Raw genomic sequence first — 15,544 nt, 5'->3', positions numbered from 1 at the left:
GTCTACATCTTCCATGAAGAACTTGCTGTCAAACGAGAACACTATGTCATTCTCCCTCCAGGACGAGGGTAATTAGCCAAACATTAATAAAAGAATAAGGAGTTACTATACATGACTTACATCTGTACTTGTCTTCCAAGTGCGCTTTACACAGAGAAATGATGCCAGTTTTAAAGGACAGGACCCGGATCCTCCCTGTTCGTCCCCTATTATAAATAATCAAATCAGAAAACAATTACTGACATTTTACTAGAAAGCAAACACTCTTCAGTGAAGAAAAAACCTCGGTATGAGAACTCTATTGACCGTTGTTTTTGAAGAGTAAGAACTTTTCTGAGTTCATTACCTATTTGGTGGATGACTTAGAATGTGATGGAAATTTGGCCAGCTGGAGCAATGAATATTTACTAAGTTTTCAATTCTTAAAAGCCCTTACCGGAATTGTGTGAGTGGCTCTACATAAAATAGGAAAAACATCCTTCTGTTGGACCCTGGAGAAACACCTGGGTTTAAGTCAGTGAGTGGATGAATTATTGCTATGCACTAAGCTATTTTGTTTACTGAAGCAAATTACCTACTTTGGGTTATTGAAGCCAAAAAAAAAAATTCCCAGCAACTAACTGCTCTGCTCTCTTCAAAACTCTTTAAGGTTTTCATCAGATGACCCTTATTCAGAAGAAAATCAACCACTTCAGGCCATGTAACACGTAATACAAAATATAAACATTTATCTCCACAAGAAAAATACAACGCACTCTATAAGAGAGCATTCAAAATGTGATCTTAAAGAGCAATTTAAAAATTTGCTCTTCGAAGTGCACAGGCAAGTGCACAGGGGACTTCGAAGTGCACAGGCAAGAAAGGGAAAGAGCCAAAGGCTACAGGTTGGCTCATTGTAAAAAAATGGGTATTTCCAGATTTTGTTTGTTTTCTGAGAGCGATCGCCGTTCCAGCTCTATTGCTATTGCTAACCTATTGCTATATTGATGCTTTAATATATATACTTTCAGTTGACATATGAAGCTGAAATAAAGCTTTCTACATGACAAACTTATTAGTGAGTTCATTATATCCATGGGAAAGTATTTTCTAATAAAAATTTTTTCATTCAGTAGACAATGTCTGTCAATAATTTTCAGCTTTTATTCTGTTATGGAAAGTAACTGAACCTCAGGTGCTGCTAAAGAAAAAAAAGACTGTAGACTTATTCTCTCATTTAGCACTTTTATTTTTGGTAAATAATGTGCTCAACTTTCAACTGGCACAATTTACTAAATCCCTTAGTCAAACACAAATCCTAGATTCTAAGGTGTTAAGAAAATTACTATGGAAGATTTTCCTTTCCTTTTGTACTCTTTAAATAACGCCAAAGTTTAACAAATAAATTTTAGACAGTAACTTGGGTCTTTAAGGAATTAAGTGGTTCCCAACTCATTTTCCAGCAGGTCAAAAGGAAGTTATATACTCAGAATCCATTCATATGTCACCTGCAAAGAAAACAGTGCTAAAATATACTCGAGGAAAGGCCTGAATACAAACCCTTATGAACGCAAATGTAAGGGTAATCCCCAATTACAATCCAGCAGGCTCAAGGGCATAGTGAGTATGATCAGGATCCAATAGCCTGGTGATCTTAGAATTTAAAAAGCAACACCTTATCAAAATAACAAAGAAAAAAGGGTCTATACATTTTAATCCAGGAGATGGTTGAAATTTCCAAAAAAAAAAAGCAAAAGGCAAAATAGTTGATATGGGACTCCTTTTCGACAACCTTGTCAGATTTCCAAATGGGGAGATTTCTTTCTTGACATGTGAAATGAGGCATGTAAGAAATCTGAGGTCAAAGAAGAATTCAGTTACAGTTAAGACCAATTCCTTCTGCTACCTTCCTCATTGTCTGCACTTAAGCTCAAGACAAAAACTCAACCTGAGGCTCTCTCCTGTGTGCAATCCCAGAGAAATAAACAAGTGCTGTCCAAAAAAGAGTGATGAACGGAGGTGCCAGGAAAACCATATTTAAGGAAAAAAAAGAAAAAACAAAAAGATAAAGCAAAACCCAAATGTCTTCAGTGTGAGGAGCCGAGTTTGCTGTGTGAAGGGCTTATTTTCATTTTGTTCGGCTCATCAACTCATCATCTCCAGCAGAACTCTCCTGACTATAAGCGAACACCATTCAGATCTGGTGACAGGGGTGCCAGCATCTCCGGGAAGTCTGTCCATTTCCGCCTGTGCAAGGCGGCCACCCCCACAGTGGACAGGGGACTTCGAAGTGCACAGGCAAGAAAGGGAAAGAGCCAAAGGCTACAGGTTGGCTCATTGTAAAAAAAATGGGTATTTCCAGATTGTGTTTGTTTTCTGAGAGCGATCACCATTCCAGCTCTAACCTACAACCTAATCAACACAAAATACTTTATGTTCTAATAACTGCAAACATGAGTTATCGCAGGGACAGCATTAGGCCACACAGCTTCAGACCTTGCCACCTGAGGACCGTATTTCTAGACTGGGGGCCTGGGGGGAAGCTAATGAAACCGCCACTGTTCTGCTCGCTACACCTCTTGTGACAGAGGCTGAGACCAAAGGTCGCCATACGTACGTGTCATAAACGTTCAGCAGCCAGTTGAGACACATATCCACGCAGAGAGGGACGTTCACCAGATTGTTGTGCTCTTGCTCCAGGCGGTCATACATAGTGGTCAGACAATTAATGATCTGCAGGATGTCCATGGGCTGGTCATTTTGCTTGAGGTTGTGCTGCTCCAAGGCATCGCATGCAGCAGACAGGCTCAAGAGATCCACTGCAAAAGTCATGGAAGATCACAAGTGATTCGAAGGAGGCAAAATCATGTGTTCATGTTTTTTCTTTTGAGATTCCTGCTTAGAGATGTCTTGTACCCTCTGGTAAATGCCAAATCTGGAATGAACGCTCCTTTCTTTTATTTATTGTAAAGATTTTATTTATTTATTTGAGAGAGATGGGGAAGGGAGGGAGAAAGAGAGGGAGTGAAATATCAATGTATGGTTGCCTCTAGCACACCCCATACTAGGAATATGGCCTACAACCCAGACATGTGCCCTGACTGGGAATCAAACCAGCAATACTTTGGTTCGCAGGCCTGCACTCAATCCACTGAGCTACACCAGCCGGGGCCATGTTTTATTTATTTTTAGTTTTTCAGTTACAGTTTCTATTCACTATCATTCTGTATTAGTTTCAGGTGTGCAGCAGAATGGTTAGACAATCCCATACTTTACATATTCATATATTTACATTTACGTAGTTCGCGTGCCAGCCTGATTTAAAAGGGCTCTGTTTTCATCCCTCGACGCTAAGTCTGATGACCTGGACGAGCATGCAGGATCTGCGGTGGTTCTCACATGTCCCTGGCACTGACTGGGTGAAGATGTGAGCAAAGACCCAGTTTTGGGGAATACTGGAGTGTTAAGGGGGCCTATTGCATTCTATATAAACCCACTCATTTCCAACTGAATGAGGACAAAACTATTTTACTAGAGATTTTTTAAAGAGTTCCTAACCATACTTGCTTGCATTCGTTTTAGAGAAGGTCAGTTTGATTCATCTGTTTGGTTAGGGTTGTGTAAACTCTCTTTCCAGTTATGCATTTATAATCATTAAGTGTTTTTCTCCTTGGAGTATCAGCTGCTTCATAATCTTTCTGCTACCTTAACATTGGGTGGAAAACATAATCAACTTCAGTCCAATTTTCCATGGGCAAACTAAAGTAACCACACAATCGATCCAGGTTGCAGGCCTGAGGCTGCCTCATTTCTTTCACCTTCAGATTGCGTTTTATGTTGTGCTTTTCAAATTCTCTAAGAACTGTATGAACGTGTATGTGTGTGTGTGTGGGGGGGGAGTTCCCGTGATTTGAGGTGGTATTTAATCTATGCTGCAAGACAAACATGTCACAGAAGTGAAATTGCAGCCACGTCCAGCATCAGCATCCCGCACGCTGTATTCCCAAGAGTCACGAAAAGATGCTTTTTCCTAAAGCCAGTCTATTAACCAAATTGGAAATGCAACAACATGCTTTTATAACACCTTACAGCCCTAAGCTGTGGTCTGAATGCTCAGTCCTCAGGGAGAAAGAATCAATGGTAATTAAGGAAATTTCTCACGCATCTCAGGGGAGGAGGCAATACAATTATAAATGTAACAGCAGATAAACACCAGCCAACCCAGTCAGCAAACAGCTTGCCCAATACTAATCAGATGTAAATTTAAGGCTTTAATGTATTTTACCAGCCATTTGTGGTTGATTCTAATTAAATGTTAAGGGGAAAAAACAAAAATAGTGGTTAATACCTATGTGGGTTAATACCTGCGTAGTACATATTGTTCTCTTTTAAAAAAGGAAAATGGTAACTTTCGAAGTTTCCCTGGAAGCATGGAGAGCAGGAGGGTTTTTTTTTTCCCTTTGTTTTCCACCCCAGGGAGCAAAGCCCTGTGATTCCAAATCCCAATTTCCCTAAAATGCCCCAGGTGAGCATTCTTCCCATCAAGGCAAAGGCCACTGGGGAGGAAAAATTTTTTTCTCTACCCTTCTATGTTCTTCTGACTGGTCTTAAGAATTAAATGGATATGAGACAGAGTCACAGAAGATCGATTTAATTCCGTGCAAACAGGGTAGCCACATCAATATGAAAATCCCAAAGATGGTCAGGCAAAATGAGGTCTCATGGTCATTCTGGACTGAGGAGAAGGAGACAGAGGTGTGGAACGTCAAAGGGAGAGTGAGGCAATTCACGAGAAGATGAGAAGAGTTCATGTTTACTCAAAAATGTGACTGCCGGGTCATACGGAAACTGTGGGACACAGAGGGGACTTGGATCAAACGGGCCTTGCTAGCTTCCTCCCTGTCTGTCACGCACTAGTTCATGTTAAACTATAGTTCTCTGTGATGACAGCTCCCTTCCTGGGGCAGCCAAGTTCTCTCTCTCAGTTCTTTCAGGCATAGTTAGAGGGATGGTCAGTGGTTCTTCCCGAGTCTTTGGGGCCTCAGTTGTTTTCAGTTCAAAGTGTTCCACGTGACAAAGTGACACATTTTGGAGTGGCGAATCTTGCTTCTCTCCAGGCCCCACTCCTTTTGCTTAAAAATACTTTCAGGATGATGAATACTCTCAGGATGATGACCTCTTCACATGGAAGCCGAGACTCAGCTTCAAGTGCCAGAAAGGAACGTAACTTCATTGGAGAGGGAGGCAGGTAGGAAAAGAATAAAGAATTTCAAAAATAACGACGCAAGTGGGCAGGAGGACACGACGATGGAAAGGCTGAGTGAGCAGGGACTGCAGGGGAGCCTGGAGGTTCAAGAACTCACTTTCACTTTCTCTTCTGTGTACCCGCTGTCCTCTGAGGACACAGTTTCGGGTGCAGGTAGAGCAAGCATCTAAAAATGCGGCCCACCGTTTCCATGAGCATAAGAGAGAAACGGATTTCTTCTAAAGACCGATATCCCCACTATGCTTCTTTATAGATTGAAGGAAGTTTTGAAGTTTCTCTGGTATTTTCTTTTGTTGTTACTCTGCCTTAGTCATAAATACCTTGCTTTATATGGAAGGATGAGAGAACTAACAGGTGAGGATTCTCAGACTAACTTTTGTATGGCATCTAATTTACCAGTGTGATGGAAAGAAGCTCAAAGACAGCAAAATCGAGGGAGTTTCTTTTCATTGGGTCTACTCTTATCTCTGTACAGGTGGACGCGTAACACGCAGAATGGAAAATCTGGAGTATAAATAGCTCCAGAGGGGAGCAAAGCAATTGCTCTGCAATAACAGGAGCAGAAGATGACACAGTTAGGAGAGAAATACGGTGCATGTGCTCTGCTAAACCCGCACGTGGTCAGACACATGCACGATCCATCTTGGAAGACCGGGAAAACACGCTTTCCCAAAACAGACAGAACTCACTTTCATGGAACAGTTTTTTACAAGACTTCGGTTTAGGTATGTGGTATTGCAACTATGGGCTAGAAGAGAGGTGAAAAAAGTTGATAGGGACAGTTTAATTGTCACACAGATACACACTTAACTGTTCAAAACGAACATCTTATAGGATGTAGTGAGACTTTTGGATGAAACATTAAAGATCACGATTAGCTGTTTCTAGAAGCCTCAACAAGCAACCGACAGATAGAACTTTGTGAAATTATCATTTTACCTCAAGCCAGAAATTTCCATTTAGGGGAAAAAGTATGTATCCTTTAGTCTATTCACTGGGGAATATATGTTAAAGCTGTATTAAAATCTAAGTATGTTCTAAGAGCTTCTCTCTTTCAAAAATTACTTTTATAGTAGAGGATGTCATAGGTTTTGATGGCACTAAAGAATATGGACCATTTGGTGGGGGTCATATAATGCGTGTAGGCTGTGGGGTGAGACAGGGCGTGGACAGGGCAAAAGTGACTGGCTTTGCAGTATCCTCTCTGCTGCAGTGGAAAAGCAGGAAATGGGGGGGGGGGCGGCATTCATGCATGTGAATCCCATTAATGGTTCCTGAGGCTTTGGTTGGGCTTCATCATCCCCTCACCATGCTAAGTTCAAATGCTGACTCCATTCCCCTTTCCATATGACAAATGAGGAGGTAAGGCAGGTTTTTTTTTTTTTTTTTGGTCTTTTACAGCATCCTAGGCTTTGAGGTCTAGAAGGCACCTCTGGAATCGTTTTGTAGCACAGAAAACCGAGACAAGAGATGAGAAGACTTGCTGTGGGTGTTACAGCGGGACACACAAGTTTTCAGATTCCTCATGGAGGGACGTGCTGAAAAGCAGAAGGTGTTCTTACAGACTTCACTGAAAGAGAAAACTACCCTTCATTTCCTACTAGTGATAACAGCCGCGGGAAAAAGCAGTACCACGAAGTTAGTTAGAATGAGTCCCGGGATGCCGACACGCCTCCAAGCTCACCCCGTGGGCAAGTCTGAATACACTGTGGCAATATAGAAATAATCCTGTAATCTAATGAGTGCAGACAGAAACAGAGGGGGGTCAGGAAAAGATAACTGCTATGTGTTTGCTGACCTATCCCCCCCCAGTCCCCAGGCAGCAGAAGGCACCCTGGGAAGAGGAGGCTGCAGGTGACACCACGCCAACTCGCTCAATAGGCAGCTTCCACTTGAGGTTGAAGGCCTTTGCAAGGACATCTTTGCCCAGCAGGAAAGTCAATGTCCTTTGATGCAGGTAATTGTGCGGTGAGTTAATCCAGAGCCTCTGGAAGGGGTATGACATGCTTTTGCTAGAACAGCTATGTCATGCAGAGCCTTGATCGAGACGATGAAAAGAAGTGAGTTTTCACGACGTATAGCCATGGGTTACAGGTTTTCACTCTTGGTTTTGTTTTGGTTTTAAAGATATTATTTATTTATTTTCAGTAGAAGGGAAGGGAGGGAGAGAGTAGGAAACCATCAATGTGTGGTTGCCTCTCCAGCGACCCCTACTGGGGATCTGGCCTGTAACATAGGCATGTGCCCTGACGGAATAGAACTGGCGACCTTTCAGTTCACAGGCTGCCACTCAATCTATAGAGCCACACCAGCCAAGGAGGTTTTAACTACTGTTTATTGCTAGCAGTAACACTGGCCATTTTCAGATGGTCTCAGTGAGACCAGCGGGAGTCCCGCTGCTGTCTTTGGGACTGGTTACATAGGCAGAATATTCCTGGGTACCAGCAGGCTATAAGAAGCCCTGTCTAAGGCTCTAGTATGTGCTCCCTGGTTTCCAAAGTGATTTGCACTCACACAGGTGGTGGGTGGTTCTTCATCAAAGAAAGAAAGTGCACCCTGGTGTGGCACTTACAGAGATGGGTCACTTGGAACTTGTATCTGGCCTCTCTGGACCCCATGATGTGAGGTAGCCTGTGGTTGTGATACATACCCTCAGTTTAATGTTGGGATATCGTAGACTTTTCCTGCAATGAATTGTGCATTTGTAAGCATGGTTATTTGGGTTCTGAGTCCAACTCCGCTGGACTTGTGAATCCAACGGAGCCCCAACTGCCACCGCCAGGGCAATTAATGTGAGAGGTACAATCACTTAGAAGACCGCCCCCAAGTCAATCTTGGCTAAACATATGGCTAAGACATTTAAGAAGAAGAAAGACAATTCTGATGGAAAGTATGAAAGTGAACCGTGGCTCCTTGCCACGCTACGTTTGAAGTGGGATGGGCTTTGCAATAGGGTATCGATGACAGAACTCCCTGGTGGCATCGGGAAATGGTGGAACCTGAACTCCCGGAGCTGAACAGATGGATTAGGAGGGAAATGAACACTTGTGGCAGGTCTGCTACAATTCAGTCCCTTGATTGCAATAGCCAAAGCTCAAGTTCAGAATCTCCTTCTGTTGAACTTCACCCCCTCTGGCCTGCAGGTGGAGTTCCAACCAAAGGAACTTGGGCAACCATCACTTTTGATGAATGGGCCCCACCAGTGGGACCAATTACAATGAAACAGGTCCTTCAAGTGGGGAAGCCTGTTAGCTGTTTCCCACTTGCCCGCCATTTCCTTTTTTCAATGCCATACCTAGTAGTTCCTGGGCTGGGGTTACGATCAAGAGTCTCGAAGGCTGGCAATATTCCAAAACAAGATATTAAGGCTATTCGTTGGAACGTAAGTGCGAGAATTCCACAGGGGTTGGTGGAACAGAGTACTCCTTCCCCACACCTCGCCTCTCTGGGTCTGACTGTCACACAGGTGTATTTGCCTACAGGACAGAATTAGTCCCGGTTTTTCTGTGCTGATCCTATCTGAGCTTCTACCACCAGGAAGAGACCGAAGGAGAAGCGCTGGCATATCTTATCTTGTTCCCGGCTAAATATGTACTAGACCAGAGGCCAAACCCAAGGGACATACTTCATGTGTGGGAGGGGAGTGTGGGGGGGCAGAGGTTTGGACTAAAATTTTGAATAAGGAAAGACTGCTGCCGAAGGGAAGAAAGCCACCAAATGCGTATTTAAAAGGGAAAACTGACATAATGTTGGTGCCGGGAAAGACGTTTCCACTAAGAGAACAATATGCTCCCTTAGCTGTGATTCAGGTGCCCTCTTCAAAGAGCCAAGAAGTGAGAGGACAGCTGGCCCACCTATTGGACACAGTAGACGAAGAGGTGGGAGTTCTGACTGAGACCGTGACTCCAGAGAGCAGCAGTAAAGGACCTACGTCCTTACGTTCTTGGTTCTGTTACTAAAGACCCATGTTGGAAAGTCCTCTGAGGGGATATTTACCCACAGTCACATGTGGAAAACACTGATGTATAATAATGTGAATAAACATTGTGTGGACATGAATTGGAAGGGTGAAGGTTTAAGGAAGGGACTGGGTATCCAGTAGAAGGTTTAGGACTCATCTGTCCTAATCTCATGTGTAAAAATACAGCTATTTGCCCCGTTACTATATGAGGAAAGCCACAAATGGAAGGGACAATTGGGACACTTGGATCAGCGAGGAAGAATTACGTTTCATTTGGTAGGCCCACGTCTCTGAAATTGAAAAGCGAGACATTTGACATAGACCATTAGAGAGAAAGTTCCGTGGCATGCCCAAGCCAGAGTGTATTCAGGAGTGACTACAGTTCCTATGATGTCAGCCTGGGGGAGTCAACTTTTCTGCATCTCAAATCCACTGCCAAGTTATAGTAAAGATGTTAGCACACAGTGGCAACAACACATCTGCTGGACCAAAGAGTGTGGGACCACTGGGCATTAAGGAACCTTGAGAGAATTTAGGAACTGGGTGAGGAGGACCTGGCCAGGTCGAATTTGGTTTGAATGAGACAAGGCAGACCGATGGAAAAGACCTCTTGGGGCAAAGAAAACATGCGCTTCAAGGGTATCCAATTCCAGGAGGAAGATTAAGGATGGAACACTTCTAGAATGATGACTGGAGAACGGAACCTCCAAGATGCTCCTTAACAGCTTCAACTGCACAAGGGAAGGCCGACTATCCCTTCCCCAGTGAGCAACTTAGTCACAGGCACAGGGCAGAGTTTAAACAGCGCTGCGGTGCTTTGCCGGGGAGAGACACGTGTCCTGCTCTAGGAACCCTCCCTGTGGGCACTGGTATCTGTCAAACCAGATAAGCTGAGAAAATTCATTTGGTTCTGTCCTCAAGATGTTTTGAATTCTGAAATAACAGAGACCTGGCCTCTAACATATGTGACAAATAATACATATAGTCCATGGGAAAAGCAGATGTTTACGGGGCAGGGACAGAATAATTACACTGGCCTCTCAGGCCCGCTTGCCGTGAGGCAGTCTCTGGCTGTGAAGGCATGTTCTGACTTTCATGCTGTTGTCTTATGTTTTTCTGAAAGATTTCACTTATTTATTTCTAGAGAGAGGGGAAGGGAGGGAGAAAGAGGGGAGAGAAACATCCATGTGTGGTTATCTCTCACACGCCCCCTACTGGGGACCTGGCGTACAGCCCAGGCCTGTGCCCTGCCTGGGAAATTGAACCAGGGACCCTTTGGTTCTCAGGCCAGCACTCAATCCACTGAGCCACACCAGCCAGGGTCATGCTGTTCTTAGTGAAGCCATTTCCTCCAAGACTACATTTGTAAGCCATGTTACCATGGCTCCTGGGAGTCTTCTTCAGCAACTGAACCCCGTCTAATGCCACCGCAGTGCACCCTTCAAGGTGAGGCGCATTTACCAAGAAGGGAGCGCATTTTTCACCTGGTTTATTGTGACTAGGGTATGCCTTTATTCAGACAGCTCCAGGCTATCTCAAATCTCTCCACTGTGTGATTTAGTTGCTGAACAGAAGCAAATTGTTCTCTGTTTCTCGTTTGCAGAGTCTTTGCCCCATTTATCAACTGCGGTATATGTGCCCGGGTTTGGGCTTTCTCCAACCCGCTGCACGCTAATAAACTCAATACACGCGCTTTGCTTAAGTGCAGTTTTATTCGTGCTCTTAGAAGCTGGCTATAATTTTAATTTTGGAAGCCACACACCTACAGTATGCCACCAGAACTACAGACGGAGAAAGAAGAACCTTAGATTCTCTCTCCTCCCTAACTTTGCACGGGGTATCAGCCATGTAGACCACTGTGCAAATCCTTCTTACCAAGACCTTCTCTTTGTCTCTGCTTTTCTGCCGCGTTGAATTTTCATTCCGAATGCACTGAAAGGCAGTGCGGAGTCACGCAACATTAAACCAATTACCAAGTTGGGACCTTCTAGGTTAATGGTGATGTTCTCAACTTCCCTGGCAAATTCTCTATACTGGATGAAATTGTGTTCTTCGGGTTTCTGCAAGGCCGGAACTTTCATGTGAAGTGGAAAAGTTAAGACCAAGGTGCTTAATGGCAGTGGCACCGCATATTTTCTAAGGTATCTGTAATTCGAACTCCTCACTGGCATCAGGAAATCACTGAGATAACATCATTCATTTTCATTAAAGTAGGAGTTAGCAGAAGCAACCTTCGCTTGGAAAAGCTAAGCCAGAACAAGTTTTCTTCGCCTGTCCCACAGACAATGGCTCTTTATCATGGCTTTGCAGGCACAAAAATGACAAAGAAGGCCAGAGGAGAAACCTAAGCAAATATGAAATGAAGAGGAATTTCTTAAATCATCTATGGAGTAGTTAGTTAAGTAATGAGATCACACATGTGTTCAATAATGAAAGGGTTGGTCAACTCCTCATTCTATATTCATACTTGACACGGAACCCTCCTGACCATTCTTGAGAATCCAGTACTGAATGTAAGTAAATACACCCTAATGTTGTTAGACCTAAGTCTTTTTCAAGTCTCAGAACAGTCATTCTCCGAACATAAATGCTGAGAATTTCAAATATGTTTAAATGCGAAAATCCTACATCCGCAGCTTAACTTTATTACAAGGTTACAACCTCAAACAGTCAGACATTTTTTAATAACAGCAAATAGCCCTATTTCTACAATGTTTTCTACTATTGGAAGTTTTAAAATAAACTGAAACGAGAGACAAGGAGACGCGCATGTGAACACAATAATTTTTGAACAGGAGAACTGAATAATGCTTGGGTCCAAGGTCCAGGGGAACTTTATGGAAAAGCAGATAAGTCTTTGCAAGGTTTTCCAATCTAGTCTATGTCTGGGCTGTTTCATAGTATAACTGGGCCCAGCTGATGGTGTCTTTTGAACTTTTGGGGACCTCTTGGGAATACACTATACCTGATAGCACTCTATAATAGGCAGTTCCCAACTACCCCATTATCAATGGAAAGCAGGTATCTCTGGAATGGGGCAGGGACAGAAGAAGAAAAAGAGGCGGAAGACTCTCTCCATCCAGCCCTCTGATTCTGCTCCACCCCAAGCTGCCTCTTTGCAGCTCTGGTTATGTTAACGGGTCCCTGAGGAAATCCTAGGCCTGGGGAGCCCTTTAAAACCACTTAAACTTGGCAGCTATATAGCTGGAGAAAAATGATAACTTCAGACTATAAGCTGAAGAAATAAAAACCTAAATTTACTTTCAGTCATGCATCCATTCCATGAAAACATATTCAACCCTGCTCTGTGCTGGGCTGTGTGCTAAGTATTGGAGAGACCAAAACGAAGAGGAAAAGCCTACTTGCTCCTTCCAAACAAATCCACTGCTAGGAGGTTTCCTCTCCAACGCCACTTTATTTATTTTTAGTTTTAAAAAGATTTCATTTTGTTTATTTTTAGAGGGAGGGTTAAGGGAGGAAGAAAGAGAGGGAGAGAAACATCAGTGTGTGGTTGCCTCTCACATGCCCCCTACTGGGGACCTGGCCCGCAACCCACGCACGTGCCCTGACTGGGAATCAAACTGGTGACCCCCTGGTTTGCAGGCTGGCATTCAATCCACTGAGCCACACCACCCAAGTCTCCATCTCCGTTTTAAAAAGCCCACGCCAGCGACCCTCCTTGACCATCTTATTGCTCACTTCCACAGACCCCTGGTCAGACCCTGGAGACTTGGCAGGCAGGAGTCACAGTCCTTCTCTCTCCCGCACTGTGGCTCCAGTTCTGGATGATTTCAACAATGGCGTGGATGACACGGGCATCACTCTAGCCTCTTAGTTCCTTAACTATTTCATCTGCACGGAAATTCACTTCTGGTCCACCTATGCTATCTACTCAAATGGTCATCTCCCAACCTAATCAACGGGAACGGCTCCACTTCCGAAATAATGGTGAGCTACGCTGCTACTCTCCAACCACAGCTTCTTGGCCTCCCCGTTACTTCTGCACTAACTCGTGCTCCACCTCCCTAGGCAGTCAGGCTCTTGATCTCTCTACTTCGTAATGACCAGGTTCCATCGGAATTCATAGCTTCTCCTACCCAAACGGACTCGACAGACACACTTTAACTACCTACCCCTTCTTTTGCCCAAATCCTCATTTCTCTTGCCCAGCTGTCCTCTGCCTACCCTGGGGCAGAACGCTGGGGCTCCCGGTTGCTGAGCGTGCCTGCAGCAATACCGCAGCCCAGCAGACCGGGGCGCTCGGCCGACTCTGGGCTCCATAATGCTGCACCTCACACTAGCCCTCTCTCTTGTTCTCCACGAAGATGAACCCAGTCTCAACTTCATCACCTTCCACAGTTAACTGCAGCATAGGAAGTCTCTTCCGCCATCATGCAGAAAACAGAAACCTCTACTTAGGCATCCTTCACCTTCCCGCCATCAGCTCTCCTTCATTACCAGCTCTCTGTAGAGGATCCTCCCCCACCCCCACACGTCACAGTGGGCACCAGGTGCCAGTCATTCCCTCGGACTCTGGATTACCTGCCCTTACCCTCTGTGCATTCGTGTTGTTTATTAGTTTTTCTTGAGGCAATACTTTCAATCTTGTCCCCTCTTCTCATGCTCATTGAAATACTCAAGTGTCTCTTATATGTACACATCATTCACTCCTCAGTCCCTGTCGACTAACTACCAGCCCTCTGCCCTGCCCTTCACAACTAAATTTCTCCAAGGATTATCTACACCAGCCGTCTTTACATCCCCACTTTTGGATTTCCTTTTAAGCCTTCTTTACCACCTCCACCGTGCCCCTAAAATCTCACCTAAGTTAACACACCCCATACAGACACTTACACTGACTTCGTGCTGACCTCCCAAGTGGTAAGCGGTCCTTGACCTCTTTGTATTTGCCTTCACCCCCTCTGGTCATTCTATGGCAGCCCCCCCCCATCCTAAATACTCTTTCTTCTTACTCCACATGCTACCTGAGCATCTACATGCTACTAATTCCTAAGTATTGCTTGCCTATTTGTCCTGATTGCTAAAGCGTTGTATCCAACTCGACTGGGCAAGTCTACCATTCGCGCCAGCTGAGCACGTAGTATTTCCTTGATCCCCCTGACCCAACACAAAGTAAGTATTTCTCAGTTCTCCCCACTTAGCTCCAGCCCCACTTTGCCACTTCAGGCTTCCAGGTTCTTGGTTCAGGTTCACTGAAACTTCTCAAGAGGTCTGTCTTGTCAGTTGCAAACCACCCCCCACCCCAGTCCATGCCCTATTTTACAGCCAAAATGATCTTTGTAAATGAAAACCCCATCATGCCCTCTCCCTCACATGGCTCACCAGTGACCTCTAAATACTTTCATTGATTAAAAAGCCTTTCGCAGTCTGCCTGTTTTTCTCATCAGCCAGACACAGGATCTGGCACAAGTAACGCCCCTTTTTATTACAAAACTTTTTACTGCAGAATCATAAGCATGTCATTCTGTAACATAACAGTCACACTCAAGCACACCACATCACATTTTAGGTGACAAGTTCAAATTAAAACTATAGGTTATTACACCCATATTATTACCCTAACAACCACACTCAAGCAGGCGTTACCTCTGCTGGACCCTGTCTATCACCATAGTCCCTTTTGGAACTCTGTGCATTAGCCACTCAGAAGTACTTTCGGTTCCTGGATACGCCCCTGGGCTCCATGACCTGGGACACTCTTCTGAGAGTGAGCTCTATGTACGTTTCTGCGCTCATGTAGCTTAAGACATCATCTCTACAAGCAAACCGTCTCTGAACCGCACCTTCCCCTACCCCGCTCAACAACTACCTGTTCTCACAGTACCCCATTCTTCTACTGTCACATGACTAAATGCATGACTTTGAAAATGTCACTTCACTTTTCCTCGGCTTGCTCGTAAGGATTGGTAGTATTTTCTTTTAAGATTGTAGATTTCTTGATGATTGTATATCCATTTACCCGTGACTCCACCCTAGGGACACCCTGCCTACCCCTCATTAGACTAAGTTGCATCAGGGTAGGGACTGTGCCTGTCTCTTTCACAGCTGTGTCATCAATATGCATGAGCAGTCAATATTAGACTGTAATGCACTTTGCTGATAACGGTTATATAAACTTTCTGATGAAAAGGAAGAGCTGTATGGCATTTCAGGATTTTCCTGTCGATGTACAGTATTTACCAAAAGCAGAAAATCCTGTCATCTTTCTTTTACCACAACATTTATCTGAATGTTAATTAGCATTCAGGCTAAAAAAACAACATGCGTAAGTGTAGTTTGCTTTAGATAATACAATCGAATACTCATACCTCTAATAA

General features: G+C 44.2%; 1 protein-coding gene across 8 annotated transcripts in view; it reads right to left on the bottom strand.

Annotated features, from left to right (window-relative positions):
* The window catches only part of DMD (dystrophin), a 1,990,869-nt gene that overhangs the window by 83,794 nt on the left and 1,891,531 nt on the right, over window positions 1-15,544 (bottom strand). For all 8 annotated transcript variants that reach the window (XM_053655812.1, XM_037127036.2, XM_053655810.1 and 5 more), the window contains 2 exons: window positions 2,597-2,798; window positions 121-206 (listed from right to left, as the gene is read on the bottom strand). In XM_053655812.1, the coding sequence (XP_053511787.1) occupies window positions 121-206; window positions 2,597-2,798 (288 nt within the window). The remainder of the gene's footprint in view (window positions 1-120; window positions 207-2,596; window positions 2,799-15,544) is intronic.

This window comes from Artibeus jamaicensis, unplaced genomic scaffold, assembly GCF_021234435.1.
Source record: "Artibeus jamaicensis isolate MK-2021 breed Jamaican fruit bat unplaced genomic scaffold, CSHL_Jam_final scaffold_1283, whole genome shotgun sequence".
NCBI lineage: Eukaryota > Metazoa > Chordata > Mammalia > Chiroptera > Phyllostomidae > Artibeus > Artibeus jamaicensis.
Note: the sequence above shows the minus strand (reverse complement) of the source record. Positions and strands in the feature narration are given on the sequence as shown.